The sequence below is a fragment of the Mustela nivalis genome, assembly GCF_964662115.1.
Source record: "Mustela nivalis genome assembly, chromosome: 13".
NCBI lineage: Eukaryota > Metazoa > Chordata > Mammalia > Carnivora > Mustelidae > Mustela > Mustela nivalis.
In genome coordinates this window covers 88,899,095-88,920,247 of record NC_139032.1, presented here as the reverse complement: position 1 = coordinate 88,920,247, position 21,153 = coordinate 88,899,095, and the positions used below count along the sequence as shown (strand labels likewise).

Below are 21,153 nucleotides of genomic sequence, written 5' to 3'. Positions count from 1 at the left end.
TGGATGTGTATTTTCATTTCTCTTGGGCATATGCCTAGGAATAGAATTGCTGGGTCGTCCGGTAACCGTGTTTGATCTTATGAGGAACTGCCAGATATTTTCCACAGCTGCTGCCCCATTTTACATTTCCAGCAGGAGTGTAGGAGGGTTCCAGCTCCCCAGCCATCACACGCTTGGTTACTACGTGTCTTTTACTCTGCACCCTGGGTTTGAAGGAGTAATTTGTGTCGGTTTCGGCATTTCCCTGATGACTAATGATGTTGAGCATCTTTTCGTATGGTCATTCCTCATTTGTGTATCTTATTCGAAGAAATGGTTTTTGAAGTCCCTGGGTCATTTTTAATTGGATTATTTGTCTTTTGTTGTTGAATTGTAAGAGTTGTTTGTTTTCTCTATGCAGGGCCTTATCAGGTGTAGGAGTGCAAACATCTTTTCCCATTCTGTAGTTTGTCTGTTCGTTTTCTTGTGGTATCATTTGCAGCACAAATGTTTTAATTGATAGGTAATATCCTATTAGTTTCAGGTGTACAACTTAATGATTTGATATTCGTAGGTGCAAAACAGCGACCCGGTAAGTCTCATTTAAATTTTACCTTTCAGTGAAGTCCAATTCATTTGATTTTTCTTTTGTCACTTGTGCTTTTGGCATTCTAAGAAACCATCACCAAATCAAAGGTCACAAAAAGTTTATCCCTAGGTTTTATTCTAAAAGTTAATAGTTTTAACACTTACATTCAGGTCTTTGATCCATTTCGAATTAATTTTTGTATATGGTGTGAGGTAAGAGCCCAGGTTCCTTCTCATTCTTTTGTATGTGAAATGTCCAGTTGTGCCTGCATCACTTGTTGAAAAGAACATTCATTCCTCCATTGGATAGCCTGCATCCTTGTTAAGAATTGATTGGCCGTAGACACGTGGCCAATTTATTCTGGACTCTCAATTCTATTCCATTATTCTATATGCTTGTCCTTATGTGAGTACCATGCTATCTTGATTACTATAACTCCTGAATAGAAAGTTTTAAAGTCAGGAAGATGAGTCTTCTCATTTTATTCCTTTTTCCACATTGTTTTGGCTATTCTGTGTCTCTTATATTTCCATGCTTATTTTAGGATTAGATTATCATTTTCTGCAAAAAGCCATCTGGGATTCTCCAAGGGATTATATTGAATCTGTAGATCAGTTTGGGGAATATTGACATTTTAATATTAGTCTTAATTCGTGAACGCGGTATGCTTTTGCATTTATTTAGATTGTCTTTCTTTCCACCATGTTTTATAGTTTTTAGTGTGCGTCTTGCACTTCTTGTGTTAAATTTATGCCTAGCATTTTATTCTTTTTTTTTTTTCTTCAAGATTTTATTTATTTATTTATTTGACAAACAGAGATCTCAAATAGGTAGAGGGGCAGGCAGAGAGAGAGAGAGAAGAGGAAGCAGGCTCTCTGCTGAGCAGAGAGCCCCATGTGGGGCTCGATCACAGGACCCTGGGATCATGACCTGAGCTGAAGACAGAGGCTTTAACCCACTGAGCCACCCAGGTGCCCCTAAGTATTTTATTCTTTTTGATGATATTGTCAGCGGGAACTCTTTGTTTTTGTTTTGTTTTTGTCAAAGTGTAATTGATACACAGTGTTACACTGGTTGCAGGTGTAGGACACAGTAAGCCAGCATCTCCACATGTTAGGCTGGGCTTACCACAAGTGTAGCTACTCTCTGTCCCTAGACAGCGCTAGTACAATATCATTGTTATGTTCCCTATGCTGTACTTTTAACTCCAATGATTTATTCGTTCCATAACTGGAAACCTGTGTCTCCCACTCCCTTTCTCCCATTTTGTCCATCTTCCCGACCCCTTCCCTCTGCAACCATCATCATTTCCCTGTAGTATAAATGGAAGCTTTTTTGAAGATCTTTTTTTATTTTATTTATTTATTTTTGAAAGACCCTTGAGAGAGTGTTTAAAAATTTTATTTGACTGAGAGAGTGTGTGTACACAAGCAAGGGGAGCAGCAGAGGAAGAGGGGGAAGCAGGCTCACCTGGAGCAAGGAACCCAATGCAGGCTCGATCCCAGGACTCTGGGATCATGACTGAACCGAAGGCAGACTCAACTGACTGAGCCACCCAGGCACCCCAAGATCTTATTTATTTATTTTAGAGAGAGAGGGAGAAAGAGAACCCCGTGTAGACTCCACACTGTGTGGGGAGCCTTCCATAGGGCTCTGTCTCACGACCCTGAAGAACATGACCTGAGCCAAAATCAAGAGTTGGGCACTTAACCAGCTGAGCCACTCAGGTGCCCCTAAATGGAAGCTTGGTAAAATTTCATTTTGGAACATTCATTTCTACTGTACAGAAACCCAACAGACTTTTGTATATTGATCCTGTGGTTTATTAGTGCTAATAGTTTTTTAGTGAATTGCTTGGGATTTTCCATACACAGGGTCATCTACAAATAGTTTTATGTCCTCCTTCCCAAGCTAGACGATTTTTGTTAGGTACTGGAGTACGATACTGAGTAAGAATGGTGAGAATGGGCACGCTGGGCTTGTTCCTGACCTTGGAGAGAAACCGTCCAGTCTCGCACTCTGTTCCGGGGGTTTGGGCACCTCAGTGCTGTTTCAGTCTCTAGTGCCGACTCTGAGGCCGTGCCTGTGACACTTGCTGCTGTTCCCTAAACCAACAAAAACGAGGACGTTGACTCAAAACCTCAAAAGGAGGTTGACTCAAAAATGTATGACTTTCATTCCAGTTCATACATTCTGCACATCCATGATTCTGCTTTGGTATTCTTGCTTCTTAGCCAGTTCCCTTAGACTCAGCTCATCAGACAGAGTAAAGAGGATGCTGGAATACTGGCAGATTCTTTTTCCATAGCCATTCTGACTGCCTTTGACTTCCACAATTCTGAACAGCCTAATTTAGATGGAAATTGCAGAAATTAAAACACGTGAGCAGAAGTGTTTCAGTAGATCCGTCTTTCCTTTCCTTTGTAACTATACAGCCAGGGAAGAAGATTTGTCTAGGGACGATGCTCATTTCTGCGGAAGGTCCGCGGAGCACAGCTTCTTCCTACCCTGCTTCTAACCATCCACCCCTCCTTGTTTCCAGACTCCCAGCGCTCCCATCTCTCCTCCTTCACCATGAAGCTGAAGGACAAATTCCACTCGCCCAAAATCAAGAGGACGCCGTCCAAGAAGGGAAAACCAGCCGAGGCGTCTGTGAAAACGCCGGAGAAGCCCGTGAGCAAAGTAAGCCGACTCTCTCTAGGTGTTCCTCCCGGCCTTTGCCTCCTTCGAGCAGTGGGAGTCTGTGCTGTTTTTAAGTTCATTCCCTGGGGATTCAGCTTTCCATGCCAAACACCTGCTCCATACCTACTCCACAGCATTCGTGCTGCCAGGCAGGGACAGCCAGCGTCCTTGCGCAGTGTGAGCCTGTAGGATGGTGAGTGTTTGTCTGTTAATCAGAGTCGAGCTCAGTCGGCTAGAACAGTTCCCCTCTTCCAGATATGTCATCCTCTGGGCACGTAAAACAGCTCGGCCCACCGTGTCTACACCCCGTGGTGCTGCCTCCCTGCCCCAGATGGCCCCGTGTTGCCCTACACACGCACACTTAGAGGGAGATGTGTGACGTCCAGAACATCCTTCATTAGGCTTCAGGGCCCATGCTCTGAAACATGCCAAATTCTTAAAGCCCGGCCAAGGATGTCCTCAAGCACTGGCAACCTGAGCAGGGCTGGCTGGGCCGGCCGTGTCGGAACAGCGGTAGACGTTCACCTCCCCCCCTGCAGCCTCAAATGGCCATTTCAAGCTCTGTAGGAATCCAGGTTTCCTCTCTTCCAGGAGGCAACAGACAGATTTCTACCAGAGGGCTACCCTCTCCCCTTGGATCTGGAGCAGCAGGCAGTAGAATTTATGTCCACCAGTGCTGTGGCTTCCAGGTCTCAGAGGCAGAAGGTCAGTGTGACGCTAAGAACAATTGGGTTTGCCTTGCCTTCTACTGCAGAATCCTGGGCCGTGGTTTTGGGGCTGGAAGGAAAAAGCTACTGCAATATCCTTGTGTTCAGTTGGGTGGCAGCTGTGGGCTTCACTGTTCAGGAAACAGTCCAAGGGGCCTTGGGTGAAATGAAGTTTATCCAAGCCCCTGTGGTCTTTGGAGAGAGCTCAGCATTCCGTGACGAAAGCTTGGGGGTCCTTTCTGGGGTTGTTTGGGTATACTGCTTGGGTCCGGCGGGTTCTGGGGGAGGTGGGTGAGTCTCAGCTCTTCAGACCCGCTCTTCTTTCCTTGAGCTGCTCAGGGAATGGGACTCATTAGGGAGGAGTGTCTGCTGGGACAGGCGCCGGGTTACACATCTGCGAGACTGTGTGCGGTGAGAACGCACAGAACCAAGTACTGAGAACCGGGGACACCTTTTGTGCTGCTAACATTTGTCCAGACTTGCCTGAGCCCCTGCTCGGTGCTTTGCACTTACTCTCTCACTGAACACTCACAGCGACCCTGGGAGGTGGAAACTTACCTTGCAGAAGTGGAAACCGAGGCTGTAGAGGTAGGAAGTCTTAGCCACTGTCGCGCAGGAAGAGGTAGTGGAGCTGAGGTGAGCTCGGGCCGCCTGACACCCTCGTCAGTGCTGGCGGGGCATCGCGCTTCCTCTTTATGAGAGCCGGAATTGATGTTGGGATGTCCTACAAATCCAGATGGCGACTCACACACGAAACAGAGAAGCAGAATTAACCGTAGTAATGTAAAATAAAAGGAAGCCCATAGACAAATGCATCCAAACACTCCGGTGCATGTCACACCTGCACTTGGACACCGCCGGCAGATGCTGCCCCATTACGTAGACACGTAGGCCTTGACTCGTGGAGTGTACCTATATTTTTGTTTTGACCAGAATATCGTAAAATTCTAGTTAAAAGTGGAGAACATTGAAGTCTGAAGTCCAAAAGTCTCTTGTTGAATAACCTTTTTCCCAAAGGAGGCTGAAGAAGGTCAAGTGTTGGTTGTGTAACAGATTGATGAAACCCTGGACCACAGCAGAGTAGGAAAGTAGAAGACTTGGTGTGCAGCACAGTCATTTTCTGGTTCAGTCTGTTCAGCAACCTCTTGGAGCTGAGTTTGGTTAAAAAACAAACCAAAAACAACAACCCCAAGCAGTGTCCTTGGCTGGGTAGAGTAGCGCTGGCAGCCCGGGGTAGAGAGGCTGTGTCCTGCTGGTCCCCTCTGATAAGAGACTGTCACTCCACTCCGTTCTTGGAGCGGTTCCCCCTTTCTGCATCTCTCCAAGAGATGGCACAGGGGCACATTCAGTGTGAAAGTGTCCTTCACCCAGGGTGAGTTCCTGCAAATCCCAGGGGACATTGGCAGTGTCTAGAGACATTTTTGGTTGTCAGCACTAGGCTGGTAAAGCAGGTGCTGCTGGGTCTGGTGGGTAGAAGCCGGGGATGCTGGTGAACATCCCACACAGTCCAGCCCCCTGCAGCAGTGGGCTATCCACTGCAAGATACCCATAGTGCTGCGGCTGAGAGCCCGTCCTGTGGCAGGGGCTGTAGGTACAATCTTCACCCGGGGAAGAGAGTTCCTCCAGTTGTTGGTTGTCATCCTTTAAGAAGGGTTGAATCACCCTGCTCTGCCCCAAGTCAGCTGCCCAGGACTGTGAGTACACACCTGATTAGCAGAAGCCCACAGGCAGAAGTGGAAGTGTTGGCGAGTCTGCCAACACGTGTGAACTTACAAGATGCTGTTGGAGAAATCTGAAAATACTTTTGTCACTGGCTCTCATCATTATTGATTACTTACTAGCTCTCTTACCTCTTAGAGAATATTTCCATTTATGTTCTCATTTTAATCCCAGTTTATATGCATGGCATTCTGTGTTGATTTTATTTTTACTTTTTTTAAACTAGATTCTACACCCAATGTGGGGCTTGAACTCATGACCCTGAGATCATGAGTCGCATGCCCTACTGCCCGGGCCAGCTGGGCGCCCCAGCATTCCCTGTTTAAATACCGGGGAACTGCAGCTCAGGAGGTCACAGATTCGGATTCATCTGCAGCTTCCCAGGGGTCTCTCTTTGCCCAGGCCCTGTCCTGGGTGATTCTACACGCTGTCCTGTTTACTCCTCACTGTAACTATGTGCAAAAGCTTCTTTATTGCTCATATACAGAGTCTGGGCTCTGGCCCAAGTTTTCTCCATCAAAATCTGGTTTTATTTTATGAACTACTTCCACGTGCTTTCTCACTCACTGCCCCACATCAGGCTCTGTAGGTCACCCAGGTTAGGGATTAGCCTCCCTGTTTTGCAGATGAGCCTGAAGCCAGTGGACCTCAAGCCCAGTGGTGGCTTCAGGTCTAGGCCCTCCCCCAGCACCATGACCCTCAGGCAGTTGCCGGGTTTGTGGACGGACAGTGGCGTCATCCCCCAGAGCAGGAGGGGATGCCCCGGTACAGCCAGGTGACATCAGCGGAGCCAAGGCTTTGGGTTCCCAGCTCTAGCACGAGCTCCATCCGGGAGTCTCCCTGTAAACTCTCTGACCGCTGGCTGCGTTTGCGAGGCGCGGAGCTGTTCAGAAGCGGAGGGGCTGCGGGCGGACCCTGCTCGGAGGCCGATGGTTCTGGGAGCACAGCTGGCTGGATGCCCAGCGGGTGGGACCTGACGCTGCTAAGTTGTCGGCTCCCTTAGCAGGAGTGCGGCGCAGGCTGGCGCTTCAGTGGCTCATTTGATCTCTGCAAAGCACCGGAAGATTCTTTGTGCTCAGAAGTGCCCTCCTGCCCCTTTTGGGTGCCCCATCTCCAGGTCAGCCCCTTTCTCCCTGGCAAACCTGACGACACATTTTCTCATGATGTTTGCTGCCTCCTCCTCATCTTTCACCATCGCTGGCCCCGGACATGTCCTGCTGTGCTGAGATGGGCAGGGCTGAGGCCAGGGCCCTCTAGCCAGACTGGCCAGCCGGGGTTTCAGTCACACTGATGTCTGGGTGTGATTCCTTCATAGTCACGTCCTTCCTGGCCCCGGCGGGCAGTGGCAGAGCAGAAAGCTCCTATCTCCATGAGGTCCATGAGGTGGGAAACAAGAGCCTGAATTCTTGGAAACATACAGTGAATGAATGTGTCCGATTGTTAAAAAAAGAAAAAAAGGAGAAAAGGTGAGGGTAAAGTGGCCAGTGATGGGGGTGGGGAAGGGGTGCCCCTACCCTTAGAAAACATCATCCTTGGGGCCTACAGACCACCTTTGGGGAAGTACCCCACTGAGGGTGGAAGTTGCCTCACCAAAGAAGCTGTTTACTTCTTGATCCCATTTGTCTATTTGTCTTTTGATATTCCCATTTATTAAACATGGCAACTTAAATAAATTTACACTGACATTCCCCATCGTTTAAGAAGAGAGCTAGTGTTCCGAATCATAATTACTTCTTGTTATATGTGATTCATCTATTTACAGATTATTGTTTAAATCAGCTTTTTCTAGGATGTTCTTCTTGCCCTTAGTTGCTTTTATTAATGTAGTCACTGGACGCCAAAGAGCCCACAGGTGGCAGTTTTCCTCCTATACAGCCGTCGTAATTTGCACTGAACATGTAACCCGTTTCACTCGGCTAGGGCTTCTGTTTTCTAGACGGCCCTGATCTCCCTTCCCTGCCAGCCAGCCGGGACCTGGGTTGCTGACATTAGGGCCAATAGAGAGGGAGGCTAGGGAAAGGAACCGAGGTGCGTGTGTGCCCACTGACTGTGGATTCGAGGTATCCTGTAGTCGTAGAGAAAAGATTTGGGCATGAGAATTTGAATGCTGGTTAGCGTAGGGCTCTGTATGTGGTTTTCCTCTTAGCTGGGCTTTCTGCAGGAGCAGAGGGACTGAGTGCTGTTCGCGGCTGTCGCCCGAGCAGCGACTGTGTCACTGCCACCTGCTCAGACTCCTTTGCCTTTTCACCTCAGCGCATCCGCCCCTTCTAACCCTGGGGTTTCTAGACCCTTTGAGAGAGCCATGTCATGTCCTCGAGAGGGGGCTGTCTCTTTGGGTTGAATGTGGGACTCCAGTGAGGGGTCCTGGGAAGACGGGTTTTGAACACAAATGCCTCTGCCCATCTTGCATAGTCCCTCAGGTCTTTGAAAGGCCTGGGACCTCTGGATTTGATTTGCTGGATAGATAAGCACCGGGAGGAGATCTAACTGTTGGTTTTCTAAGCTTCTACAGCTGTGAGCAAATTAGTCCTCCCTACACGTAATGAGATGAGTGGTGATATCTCAGGGAGGTAGAGCAGGAGAAGCCATTTTTAAGACCTCAGGCCATGTCAGTCTGTACTGGGGAGGGAATGCAGGAGGATCTCGGCGAACTTTCTTGGGGCAAGCTCCCTTTTCCTTCCTTCAAGCCTAGCCTCTGTATCCTGATTGCAATCCTTAGAAGGTGATTTGGCTTGGTTTCTGCAGCAAGAAGCCTTTTCTGTTTGTACCAGTGTCAAGCTAGTTTATAGGAAATCATACTTTATTTTTCTCAAAATAGCTCCCTTTAATCTCTCTCCTCCCTCCTTATGCTTAACATTTCCTTTCAGAACCTGAGCTGGCTGGAAGAGAAAGAGAAGGAAGTTGTTAGTGCCTTGCGCTACTTTAAGACCATTGTGGACAAAATGGCTATTGATAAGAAGGTCCTGGAGATGCTTCCAGGGTCAGCCAGCAAGGTGCTGGAGGCCATCTTACCGCTGGTGCAGAGCGATCCTCGAACTCAGCACAGGTAAGTTGCGCCAAAGTCCTTGGCTGTGTCAGAGCGAGGGAGGCCTACGGGTGTCTTGGTTTGGGGACACTTCAAACTCCAGGCTTCTGGGGATTGGGGAGAATGTTGGGAGGGAAAGGGGGCCCTCTCCCCGCCCTCCACAGCTATGACTTGATGCTCTCCCAAGGTTGAGGTGGTTGTGGCTCATGAGGCCTTGACACTGAGGGAGATCTCTTGCCTTGGGAGGGATGTAGCCGCAGGTAAGTGTGTGGTGGTTTCTTTGCCTCGCGTCATTGGCAGTAATCACGCCGAGACTTGGACACGGCACATAGCTAGTACCTTCCTTGGGTTTGTGGGAGCATGAAATCTTACTAATACCTGGCCTGGTAGAAACCTCGACTGCTTAGCTGCTTAGGCCAAAAGAGAGAAGAATCCCATTTGGGCATGGATTCATGAGCCATTCCATTGTGTCAAGCCAGGACCTCCTAGACAGCGCCCGGAGCCCCTGGAAGCCAGGTGTGTGGTGTGGAGTCTGCCTTCTTCCCAGGGAGCTTTCGTGGAGGAACGCTTCTCCTGCTAGAGGGCATTTTCCTCTTAAAGGCTGGGAGCAGCTTGCTACCGTCTCTGTTGTTAGGAAAGGAATATTAAATGTGATCGTATGTGAGAGCCTCACAGGCGCTTTTCCTTTGAGAGGCTGTCAGATGCCTGCTGGCTTTGTTTCTTTTCTGGTACCTGCTCAGGATCAACGCATCTCTGTTTTCAGCTCCTTGAGATGGTTTCCTGTTCATAGAGCCCAGTGAGACTGAGCTTTTATGAACCCCTTTCAGAACTTGGTAGTTTCTTCTTCTGGGAGATAGTGCAAACAGTGTCTTTATTTCCAAGAAGCTCTCTGCCCTGGGGCTTCGGCCCTGGGGTCCCAGCTGCCCCCTGCAGATTATACTTTTCAGGCCAGCTGGTGGCAGAGAAAACATTGGTATGGCTTTGCCTTCCTGCTATTCTCACTTCTCCAGGCCTTGCTGCTGTCCCCAAGGAGGAGCCTGAGGGTCTCGGCATGCCCTGCTCAGTTGCCACACACACACACACACAGTGCTTTGTGTGCTGGCCTCCAGACCGAGGACTGTGTCTCCCTGGTAGTGAGCCCCGTGCCCAGCTCATAGGGGGCCCCACATGGTTCTCCTCTGAGGCAGTAGATGGCTTCGCTTTCTATGCCCTGTTCTCCTGCACCTCTACCCGTGAGTTGGTCCCTACCACGGGAGAGTTAGAATCCTGTGGAAAAAATCAACTTTCCCACAGGTGATAAGGTGCTAATTTTATGGTACCAAATGGAAGGTCTGTTGGGATTTGAAAGAGGGAGAGTTAGAGGAGAGCCTGTGGTCCAGTAGAACTTGCCAGAGCAGGAGATGCTGGGGCAGGGCCTGAAGGAAAGGTAGGAATTGGACAGGCCTTCAGGGCAGGGGAGCAGGAAAGGCAAGGGCCTGAGGCTGGTGGGCACAGGTAGGAGACACGGCAGTCGTGTAGCGCACAGCATGGCCACTCTGGGGCCTGACGGAGGGGCTGTGGGCAATCGGGGCTCAGGCGTTGAGCCTCTCCGGGGGGGGGGGGTCGTCGAGCGAACCGTGCTGAGCGTGTGCGGCTGCTGGGGCTGTTGCTCCTGGACCCGGGCGGTTCCCTTCTGGACGCGCCAACACAGGAGGAATGGATCAAGCGATGGCACGCTGGTTTGGGGGCTTTTTTTTTTTTTTTTTTTGGTCTATGGGGATTTTTGTAGGTATTTTGTAATTGACGAACTAGCGATAAAATGTCTAGACCCGTTTCCTAGAGGGAAGCAAACGCCTGGATGTGGCGTGATAGCGAGGACTTTCCTCAGGTAGTCCTGGGCTGATCCCACTTCCAGGACTTTTCCTCCTGAAATTCTTGTAAAACCAACTGATATTTTTCTTGGTCGCCTTGATAGCTCCTCTTCGAAGTTTCCTCTTCGATTTCTTCCGTCCTGTCATTCCTCTCAGTGCAGTTTATAGCCTGAGAACGTGCTTTCCTGGCTTCTTCCCCGAGCTTTCTCTGTGGGGCGGGTCCTAGCTGGCAGGGTCTCGGTCGCCCTCCCCTAGGGTGCTGGGACAGTGGTGGACCAACCTTGGAACAGGCCCCTGGGCCGCTGAGTGAGAGCAGCGCCTGGAGGCTTCTCCCGCGCGGTGGGGCGTCCGGATCGGTGCTGGCCTTCAGTGTGCGTGGCTCTGCTCTGTTTCCGAAGTAGACTGGCCGCGGGTCCACTGGACATGGTCACAGTCCAGGACCCCCCTTTCTGAGTATCTTAGCCCCTAACACAGGAATATTCTGCTTCCAAGGTAACACAGTTGCCAGATTCGTCAGATGCTTTCAGGGAAGTGTTGCCATTCGGTGCAGCTAGAAGTTGTTACGGAAGAGCGTCTCTCTACGGAAGAGTGTCTCTCTGCCTCCTTTTCGGCTTATCCTGGCCAGTAGTTCAGCAGTGTGGTTGGTGCTTTGGTGGGATTCCCCCAGGGGCGCTTTGGCAGAAGGCGGCAGTCTTTGTTCACAGAGCCCTCACCTGGCCCTGCCTGAAGCGAGGAGGAGTGCTGGCTGTGCACGCACGCACGCACGCACACACACACACACACCCCACACCCCCGCAGGATGCTGCCACCTCACGTCCCACCCCAGGGAAGACTGAGTTCTCGTCTCCCTCCCACCACCCTCCTTCCCAAGAGAGTGGGTCCAGCAAACACTTGTTACTCCTGTTATTCTGTGAGGCAGCCAAGCCCCGGCTCTCTCGGGCCCTTTGGTAAACTGTTCTCGGTCCTGATGGGACCCGAGGAGCTGCCTTTCATTCTTTCTGGCTGTTGGGTTTCTCCTGTTGGAACATGCACCGAGTGGAATGCGGGGCCAGATGGAAGTTGTCGTTTGATACTGACCTCGCCAGCCTTGTTCGGTTCAGGTTTTTGTTTGAAATAGCTTTGTTTTTACAACCTGTTTGGGGTTTTTTGGTTTTGGGTTTGTTTTTTGTGGGTTTTTTTTCTTTTTTGAGATTTTATTTATTTATTTGAGATGTAAGCACGGGGTGGGGGCAGGAGGTGGGCAGGGAAGAGGAGAAGCAGGGAGCCCGATGCGGGGCGGGATTCCAGGACCCTGGGATCATGACCAGAGCCAAAGGCAGGCACTTAACCTGCTGAGCCACCTGGGTGCACTTTTAGAACCTTTTAGAACCTGTTTTAATCATATCTTACAATATTGTATCTTTTTCTCAAAATTCTGTCTTTGGCTTCTAAATGTCTACCTCATTCTTTTTCTCCCCCTGCTGCTTTTTTAAGTGGAGAAAGGGGCCTCCCCCAAATCTTCCATAGTTTTGCTCTTCCTCTCTTATAATATATAATATTTAAAATGGAAAAATAATCCTTTCCATATTCCTAGAGAAAATTATCTTTAGTTACCTAAAAATGTGTAGGAGATCTGGGGTGCCTGGGTGGCTCAGTTGTTAAGCGTCTGCCTTTGGCTCAGGTCATGATCCCAGGGTTCTGGGGTCAAGCCCCGCATTGGACTCCCTGCTCGGCGGGGAGCCTGCTTCTCCCTCTCCCACCCCCCTCTCTCGCCGTGTCTCTCTGTGTCAAGTAAATAAAAACTTTAAAAAAATGCGTAGGAGATCTAAAAAGTCTACATTGGGGCCTCCCCTCCCCAGTCATTGAGGCGTCCAGGAGTCTCCGGGCCCTGCGCTCCGTGTGAGGGCTAATCGCAGTGTGCAGTCGACGCCTCCCCCACCACGGGCCTCCTCGCCTCTCATCTGCCGTCTTGAAACGCTCTTAGTGCGCTGCTCTGGTGTGTCTGCCGCAGAGTAACTGCAGGGGTGATGGGGCTGAGCCTGGTGAGGGAGTTCTAGTGAGGTACAGACCTGTCGGAGCTTGTGTCTAGAGGCCGCTGCAGTAACAGATCCTGCCTGTGGGCTCCTTGTGACACATTTAACGTGTTAGTCTGATGGAAAACAAGACTCCTACAGTGCTTTGACCAGTGATTAGCCACGAGGAGGAGCGGAGGAGGGGGCGCTCTTTGACAGAGACCGGACTCTCTTGGGGTGTGAAGTTTGAAGTACAAAAACTCATGGTGGAATTTTCATATGTTCCATTTGGGAAGTGAAAAAATTTTATAACAGACTAGAACATAAAGCTCTGTATGGCATTTGTGGGATGTAAGGGCCTAGGTCCCCGGGGGTAGGGGGTGTTACTAAAAAGGGGGTGTGGCTCTTAAAGACAGATGGAGAAACATGCCCTCGTCCCCAAGAAACTGGATTAAACAGTTGCTTCAGGTGAGGGTCGCTTTAGACGTTTAATTTTCTTTACAAACTCTTCTCTGCCCCCCAGCTCAGCCCTCTCCTCCTGCCATAGCCGAGTGTACCAAAGTCTCGCCAACCTCATCCGTTGGTCTGACCAAGTGATGCTAGAAGGTGTGAACTCAGAAGATAAAGAGGCAGTGACAACCGTGAAGGGAGTCATCAAGGCTGTGCTGGACGGAGTAAAGGTAGGATGCAAGCGCCGGGTAGCCTCCCTGCTGGCGTCTGTCACACAAGACCTTGTTCCCGAACCGAACACCTTGGAATCACCTCTCCCTGCATCTCCGGTGTGGGTGTACTGCTCTGTCCCATAGCCGTTCGCTTCTCTCTGGTACAGATGGCTCACACAGCAATGTAAGTGCTAATGGAGTGCTCGTCTCCATAGCTGGAAAGGCTGCCGGAAGCAGTCAGACTTTATTGAGCACATATTAAATCTTCAGTGAGTCTTTTTATATTACAGCTCTGGCTGTGCATGCTTGCTGGCTAGACAAAAGGCAGAGGAAATTGTTTTTGCAAAATTCTCAGCAAGTCAGTCACTGTCTTTTCATGTTATAAGAACTTCTGGGATTCTTGTTAGAAAAGCGGGATTGAGATGAGTAAGAAGTGAAACTGTCTGGATTTGAAATCCTTGATGCAGTCTGTGACTTTACTAGCCAGGGAAGTCAGAAACAGCATGGTGGGAAATTGTGAATTACAGTTAAGGTGGGAGGTGAAGGCCGGAGAGGGTCTGGAATTGGGGTCCGTGGGACAAACTCTGATTTAGAGATAATAAGTCCTAGTGGGTGAGGAGCAAGGCAGGATATTAAGCATGAAGTGGGTGAGGGCCTTTGGGTCAGGATTAGGGCTGTGAGCAGTGGGAAAGTAGAGACCCTGCTATCTTGTGAGGCCATATTATGTAGTGGAAAGAGAGCTAGTCTAGGGCCTGGCTGGGTTTGAATCCCAAGTTCACTCCTTACTAGTCTGTGAAGTTGAGCGATTTACTCAAAGACTTGTACCTTAATTAACTCGTCTATAAAATGGGTATAATAATAGTGCCTTATATCCTAGGGTTGTGGGAAGTATTAAATTAGTTTCTACATATAAAGCTTTTAGAACAAAGACTGGCACACACTAAGCACTCAGACTGTAACTGCTTTCTTTCTTTTTTTTTTTTTTCTTTTTACTAATTTTGTGGTACTGAGTGTATGCTTTAGAAACTAATCTCTTGGCTTGGGGGAATTTAAAAAAAAAAAGTAGCCGTGTCATCCTCCTTTCTACACCCTTCAGTCCAAAACTGTAGCTGAGGTCCGTAAGAAGTGCTTTCTCCACTCAACCCTGCTATCAGATTCCCGAAAGCTGCCTCCTCTGGTTCTGGAGAGTGGACTAAGGGGCCCCCACACATGGTAAAAACGGTAGAGGAAAGGCTAAGAAAGCATTGTTTAATGTTTTGAATTGCTCCAGAGTGAACCGTGTCAATTGGGGAGGTCTTGGTGGCTCCCTGCCTCCAGCTCTAGGGAAGGAGCTGCCACATCAGCTGGGAGCGTCATGGAGTTCCCCTAGAGGGAGGCTTGATTGGGTGGCAGCAAGTCTCCTCTGATGGCTCCAGGCCCTCTTCTTTCCCCGAGGTTTATGAGGTCCCACGTCGTCTGTTTTGGCCAGTGAGACTTCAGGGTATAGCCCATTATGGCTGTTGTGCAAGACCTTTGTCACCGTCCAGATTTTGGAGTGCATTCAGACATAGTGATCCACGGAATCTTCCCCGCAGCTCTCGGAGGCTGGCAGGGCAGAAGGAGACGTGACCTGGGTCCATGCTTCCTCAGAGTCTGTAGAGATCTGGCTCGCCCAGCCCTGGCTCTTCCTGTCCAGGCTTCTGGAAATGCTGTTATTGAAAGTTGTTGTTCTGCAGGTGACATGGTTCCGGTTTCCTACTGCCGCATGATAATGAGATGTGCAGAACCAGTCAGAATGCCCGAAACAGAGGAGGTGGAGTTTCCGTGTGTAGAGCTTTGTCACGTTCCCAAGTCAGTTTCTGTTATGGAATCATTAAACCACCACAGTGTCCATTGAAAGACATGTCTAAAAGACACATTCCTGATTTCTCAAATTAACCAGTGAGAGCGGGAGAGAGAGAAACTGACAGATTGTGAACGCATCTGTGTCTGGAAACAAGTAACTTTTCCTCAGTTGTTTTTAAAATACTTAACCCAGAAGGAAGACTCTGTAGGTGATGAGCTCTGTGAATTCAGTTCTGTTTCATTTACTCAGGAAGCATTTATCAAAAACCGCCTGTGCGCAGGCCGTGTGATGGCGTTGGGCATGTAGCGGTAAAACGGGTGCAGTCCCGGCCCTGACGCCGCGTCTGTCGGAAGAGGGGAGGGGCGACAGAGGTCGTACTCTGGGGTTGTAACTAGGATGAGTGTTAGAAAAGCAAAAATGGCACATGGTCTTACTTGGCTTTTGGGGAGACCTTCCTTTTTTAGGTTGGTCAGTGACTCTTCCCAGAGGGAGAGACAGGCCAAAGGCAGAGGGCTGTGCAGGAGTCGGCTTAGTCCTGGAGGCTTTAGGGGTTCAGATCAGTTCAGGCCACAGTGACAGTCCAGACACTGTGCTGTTGGCGTGTGTTGCCGGGGCCTCATAGTACCGGCAGCGGACACTTTTTCCCTCCTCACGCTCATGACCATTCTGAACCTGGGCCTCCTTGCCCCCTTCACAGGCGTGGGAGCAGGCTCGGGCCGACAGTGCTCAGGGGCAAGGTCCTGCCTCATGCCGGGGCCTGCTGGACCTCAGGCCCTGGGCTCTCCCCATCACCCTCAGCTGCCTCCCACGTGCCCTGCCTCCACACTGGCTGGCCTCCGGCTTCTCTGCCGGTGTCCCATCAGGCTGAGCACACCGTATAAGCCTGTGTCCTGGTGCTGTGAGAGCCTCAGTTGGCTGGGAGGGTCAGGGCCCTGCAGAAATGAAACAGATTTCTGAGGATGTCTTTATCCCACTTGTAGAAGTGCTGGCACGTTCCTTTAAACTGAGTCATCGCCTTTCAAGTAACCCATTCAGTTGGTAAATGGAATCCTTTTTTTTTTTTTTTTTTTAAAGGTTAAAGAAGTGTTTTACAGGATTACTTTGTTTAGTTTACTATTTATATTATTTATTACATATTATTATATTTATGTTATATAATATATTTAGTTTATTGTTTAAATGTCACTTGTTAGCCCTGTAAGCTTGGGCAAGATACTTCTGTGAGTTTCCGGTAGGTTTTTAAATATTTACCCTGAAGAACTAAAGAAGGATTGAGTAAGACAATGTAAATCAAGTAGCTGGTAAGTGCGAGGTGTCCAGTGAGCGGTGGTGAGTACTGTTAGCCGTGGAAACGTTAGTACCCGGGACGGCTCACGTTTACCAGTTCTTGACAGTGGGTGTGGCTCTTCTCCACGCGTCTCACGTCAAGAGGCAGAGCTGTTATTATCCGACCTAGCCCAGGCAGGTGCTCTGCTCGCGGCCCGGGGCTCAGAGAGGATGGTGACTCCCCGAGGAAGCAAGGTGAAGGCCCGAGCTTTCCCTGGCACTGGCTGTTGGGAGCCGAGCTCCTCAGACTCCAGCAGGAGACCCGGGTCTTCCTTTTGCAGCCAGCGCCCCAGCTCTCCCTACCTTTGCCGTCTGTCAGCTTCTCCTCTCTTCTCTGGAGCACAGTCTCTTACCCACTGCCCTGCGCTCCGCTCTGTCCTCTCTGCAGACCTCCCAGGGACGTCGGTTCTCAGACGGAGGGCCTCTTCCCCTGACCTCCAGCTCCCCCCAACACACACACCACTTACGCTCACACTTTTTTTTTTTTTTTTTAACCCTTCTAATGCTGACAGCCTTGGAGGAAAATGTGGAACACCTGCAGTTCCGCCGTCTAATCGTCACTTCCAAAACTGGACTTGTGTACCACGCCAGACTCCCTTCACATATCTTAACCTAAAAAAATAAAAATTATTTTACTAGCAGAATGGGTTTAGTTGAGAAGAGCAGAGAATTGCAGTTTGGGACATGCAAGCTACGGCAAAACCACAGGCAAGTCCAACAAAGAAAGGAGGGAGCGTGGCTTTATGGACAGGACGTTGGGAGCGGCTGTCCTGGACCGAAGTCCCCTGGGGAAGCAGGACTTCAGGGCAGGGGCGGTTCCTCACTGGCTGAGCTGCTGGGGTAGTGGATTTCTCTTCGGAGAAGCGTCCGTCCTTCCCTGTTGGGTCTGTAGCCATGATTCCCTCCTGTGGCGGGGGCCTCTGCTGGGGTCTCTGAGTGATGGTTCTTCCTGAAATCGTTGGCAGTGGTGTGGTTCCCCTTTCTAGCCAGCCAGCTCCACTTCAGTGAGGTTTCTCTGTATTAGAATTTTCACCTACAACAGGAATACTTCAAAAGAAATATTTTTCTGGGACGCCTGGGTGGCTCAGTTGGTTAAGCAGCTGCCTTCGGCTCGGGTCATGATCCCGGTGTCCTGGGATCGAGTCCCACATCGGGCTCCTTGCTCGGCGGGGAGCCTGCTTCTCCCTCTGCTCTGCCTGCCATTCTAGACATTCTGCCTGTGCTCGCTCTCTCTCCCTCTCTCTCTCTGATAAATAAATAAAATCTTAAAAAAAATAAAAATAAAAATAAAAATAAAAATATTTTTCTGACTGTATCAGTTAGGATTAGGTTTGACTACAAGAAAATCCAAAATAATTCTGGTTTTTAAAAGATAAAACTGTGTTTCTCCTTCGTGTACAAAATGTTCACAGTTTGCTAAGTAGTCTGAGGCTAAATAACATTTTCATACGATGATCAGGGATGTGGTCCTCTCCTCTCTTGCTTTCCTGCCTGCCATCCTTAGCACGTGGATTCCACCTCGTGGTCCAGAATGACTGCTCAGTCTCCATCCATCATGACTATATTCCAGCCAACGAGGAGGAAGAGAGAGTAAGGTGTATCTTCTCCATTTAAGGGTGCTTCCTCAAAGGCCTTAGGAAATTCACTCACATTTTATTGACCAGAATTTGGTGACATGTCCGGCTGAAATTCTGTTAATAAGGAAGAACAGGTAGCAGGGGCAACTAGCTGTCACTACCACACTGACATCTTAAATAAGCCATCTCTTTTATTCCTCATTCAGCCCATTTTACATTTTTTGATGAAAAACTACAAGCATTTGCAGAGGAAAAGACAGGACAGTGAAGGCCCATCCCAGAGCTTCCACAGTTGTCTGCTCACGGCCAGTCTTCTGTACCTCAGCCCACTCCCCTGCGCCATGGGAAGCAAATCCCAGCTGTCTGTCCTTACGTCTGTAAATGCCTTCGTGTGTAGCTCCAGGCCAAGGCAGGCTCTTCTGCGAGGGGCCAGGTAGTACATATTTGAAGCCTCTCAGGCTACAGTGATTTCTGCTGTATTTGGGTCTCTGTTGCACATTCTTTGGTGTTTGTTCATTTTGACTTTTTAAAGATTTTGTTTATTAGAGAGAGAGAGAGAGAGAGAGAGAGAATGAGCAGGGGGAGGGGCAGAGGGCAAGGGCCAAAAGCAGACTCTCTGCCAAGTGTGGCGCCTGAACGGGGTGGGGTGGGGGGCTGTGATCCCGGACTCAGACCATGACTCGAGCCAAAATCAAGAGCCAGACCCTTAACCAGCTGAGCCACCCAGGCCCCCCCTTAAAGCGTTCTTACCTTGAGGGCCTCACAGGAAGCAAGCCCTGAGCTGGACCTGGCCCGCACACAGCATGTAGTTTCCTATGTAGTAAAGCTCGCGCACATCAGGTGCCTGGATGGCACAGGTGGTGAAGCGGGTGGTGAAGCCTCTGCCTTGGGCTCTGGTCATAATCCCAGGGTCCTGGGATCAAGTCCCGCATTGGGCTCCCTGCTCAGTGGGGAGCCTGCTTCTCCCTCTCCCTGTTCCTCTGTGCTCTCTCAAATAAATAAATAAAATCTTTTAGAAAAAAATAAAGCTCATATACTTACTAGTTTATTAAAATGTGTCTAAAGATCCCTTTTCTCTTTGTTTTTGTCCTTGTAACTTAACTTATTTTTAGAAGGGGTTGGTTGCTGCTGCTGAAAGTCTCCCACATTCTGGGTTGTGCTGGTGGCGCCTGTGCCGTGTTGTTCAGCATGTGCCTCTGTCCCTAGAACTGAGGCCGAATCAGATTCAGGTTTTCGTATTTTGAATCCTTCCTAGGCCTCCCTGCATCTCCATCAGAAGGCATCTTTCCCTTTTCAATGTTAGCAGCCATTGATGGTTATCGTCTAGATCCATTAATTGATTAGGAGTTGCAAAATGATGACTTTCTAATTCTTTGTGCCGTTAATCCATCATCACTCAGCTGGGACACACTTAAATGGCAGACTTCCTGTGTCAATTTGTAGTTATTCTGAGTTCTAATTCTCAGAGGAAAGGCAGGATCGGACCTCAGTTCCTTCCCTTATTTACCAGTTATCAAAATAGTGAGTGTTTCCTAGCATCCTTTTTTTTTTTTTAAGATTTTATTTATTTATTTGACAGACAGAAATCACAAGTAGGCAGAGAGGCAGGCAACGGGAGAGGGGGAAGCAGGCTCCCTGCCGAGCAGAGAGCCCGATGTGGGGCTCGATCCCAGGACCCTGAGATCATGATCTGAGCTGAAGGCAGAGGCTTTAACCCACTGAGCCACCCAGGTGCCCTCCTAGCATCCTTTAACACAACCAGTCAACCGAGCTTTTTCAGATACGATCTTGAACTCATGGCTGTGCCTGTGCTGGTCGTGCTCCAGTCCACTGTGGTTGTCACTCTTCCTGGTGCCCAGGCCTCATCTTGGGCCGCTGAAGACATCTTCGGGCTGTTTCCTGAGTTCCCTGTGGCATGACCCTAGAGGTCTTTGAGAGTTTTCTTACCTTTTCATATGAAAAGATATTCGAGGCTCCTCTGATAGTTATTTTCTTTGGGCGTGGCGGTGGCGCAGGAAATGCCTTATTGAGATCTCATTCCCAGACCATAGAATTCGCTCACTTACAATGTACAATACAGTGATTTTGGGAGGGGTATGTTCACAGTTTGTACAACCATCCCCGTAATCAATTTTACATGTTTATCCCCTCAGGAAGGAACCTCATATCCTTTATGTTCTCCCCAGACCCGCTCTCCATTCCTTGCCGTCCCCCCGGCCTTGGGTAGCCTCTGGACTACTTTCTGTCTCTGTAGATTTGCCTGTCAAGGGAGTCGGATCCTCTGTGGCCTTGTGTGACTAGCTCCTGTCTGTGTTATGGTTTCAGAGTTCACCCATGTGAGAGCGTGTGTTCTTTTTATTGCCAAATAATACCCCATTGTGTGGCTGTCCCACGTCTTGTTTATTTGTGGACATCTGGATGGCTGTGTTGTTTCTACCTTTTGGTGATAAGGAGTAATGCTACCACGAGCACTCCCGTACCCGGCTTTTTGTGGATGTGTATCATCCTTTCCCTTGGTTACACACCTCGGAGCACAGTTACCAGGTGACACGGTGACTCCCGTGTTGCTTCCTGTGTCTTCTAAAGCGGCTGCGTCAGCTCTCTGCCCCGCCGGCAGTATCTGCGGGTTCCAGCGGCTCCAGCTTCTCCGCATCCTCTTGGTTCCCGCTTGTCCCTTGATGTGGCCGTCTCGGTGGGCTTGAAGTGGGACCGCATGGTGGCTTTGATCTGCAGTTCCCTGGCTAATGATGTTGGGTCTGTTTCGTGTGCTTCTTGGTCATTTATATATCTCTCTGGAGAAATGTCTGCTCGAATCCTTTGAGATTCAGTTTTTCATTGGCTTATCTTTTTATTATTGAGTTATAAGTCATCTTGTCCATTTCTTACACAGACCTGGAGTCAGCCATTCCTCGAAGGAGCTGGGGTGCCCTTTGCTGGGCGATGGAGGTGGAGACCTCCATCTGTTCTCATTGCTGCTGCCTGGTCACATGGTTTCTCTGAGACAAAACATCTGGAGATTTTACTGGTACTTCCAACTCACCTTCACAACCACCGGGGTTTTCACTTACCCTCATCAACACGGTGTCTTCATTTTCTTTCCTCTCACACTGAATTTGAGGTCTCCTCTGGCTGCCAGCCAGTGCCTTGTGGCTGGACCAAACCCCTGAGAGCCGACACCAGGAGTCACTGACCACCCAGCCCCCGCGTGCACCTTGCCTGCA

At 49.4% G+C, this 21,153-nt stretch overlaps 1 protein-coding gene across 6 annotated transcripts in view; it reads left to right on the top strand.

Annotated features, from left to right (window-relative positions):
- RAPGEF1 (Rap guanine nucleotide exchange factor 1) overlaps positions 1-21,153 on the top strand; it is a 133,796-nt gene that overhangs the window by 64,690 nt on the left and 47,953 nt on the right. For 4 of the 6 annotated variants that reach the window (XM_082696186.1, XM_082696188.1, XM_082696190.1 and 1 more), the window contains exons 2-5: positions 3,111-3,250; positions 3,842-3,955; positions 8,544-8,722; positions 13,066-13,222. In XM_082696186.1, coding sequence (XP_082552312.1) covers positions 3,111-3,250; positions 3,842-3,955; positions 8,544-8,722; positions 13,066-13,222 — 590 coding nt within the window. The remainder of the gene's footprint in view (positions 1-3,110; positions 3,251-3,841; positions 3,956-8,543; positions 8,723-13,065; positions 13,223-21,153) is intronic. The other 2 variants (XM_082696187.1, XM_082696191.1) reach the window with 1 other exon arrangement.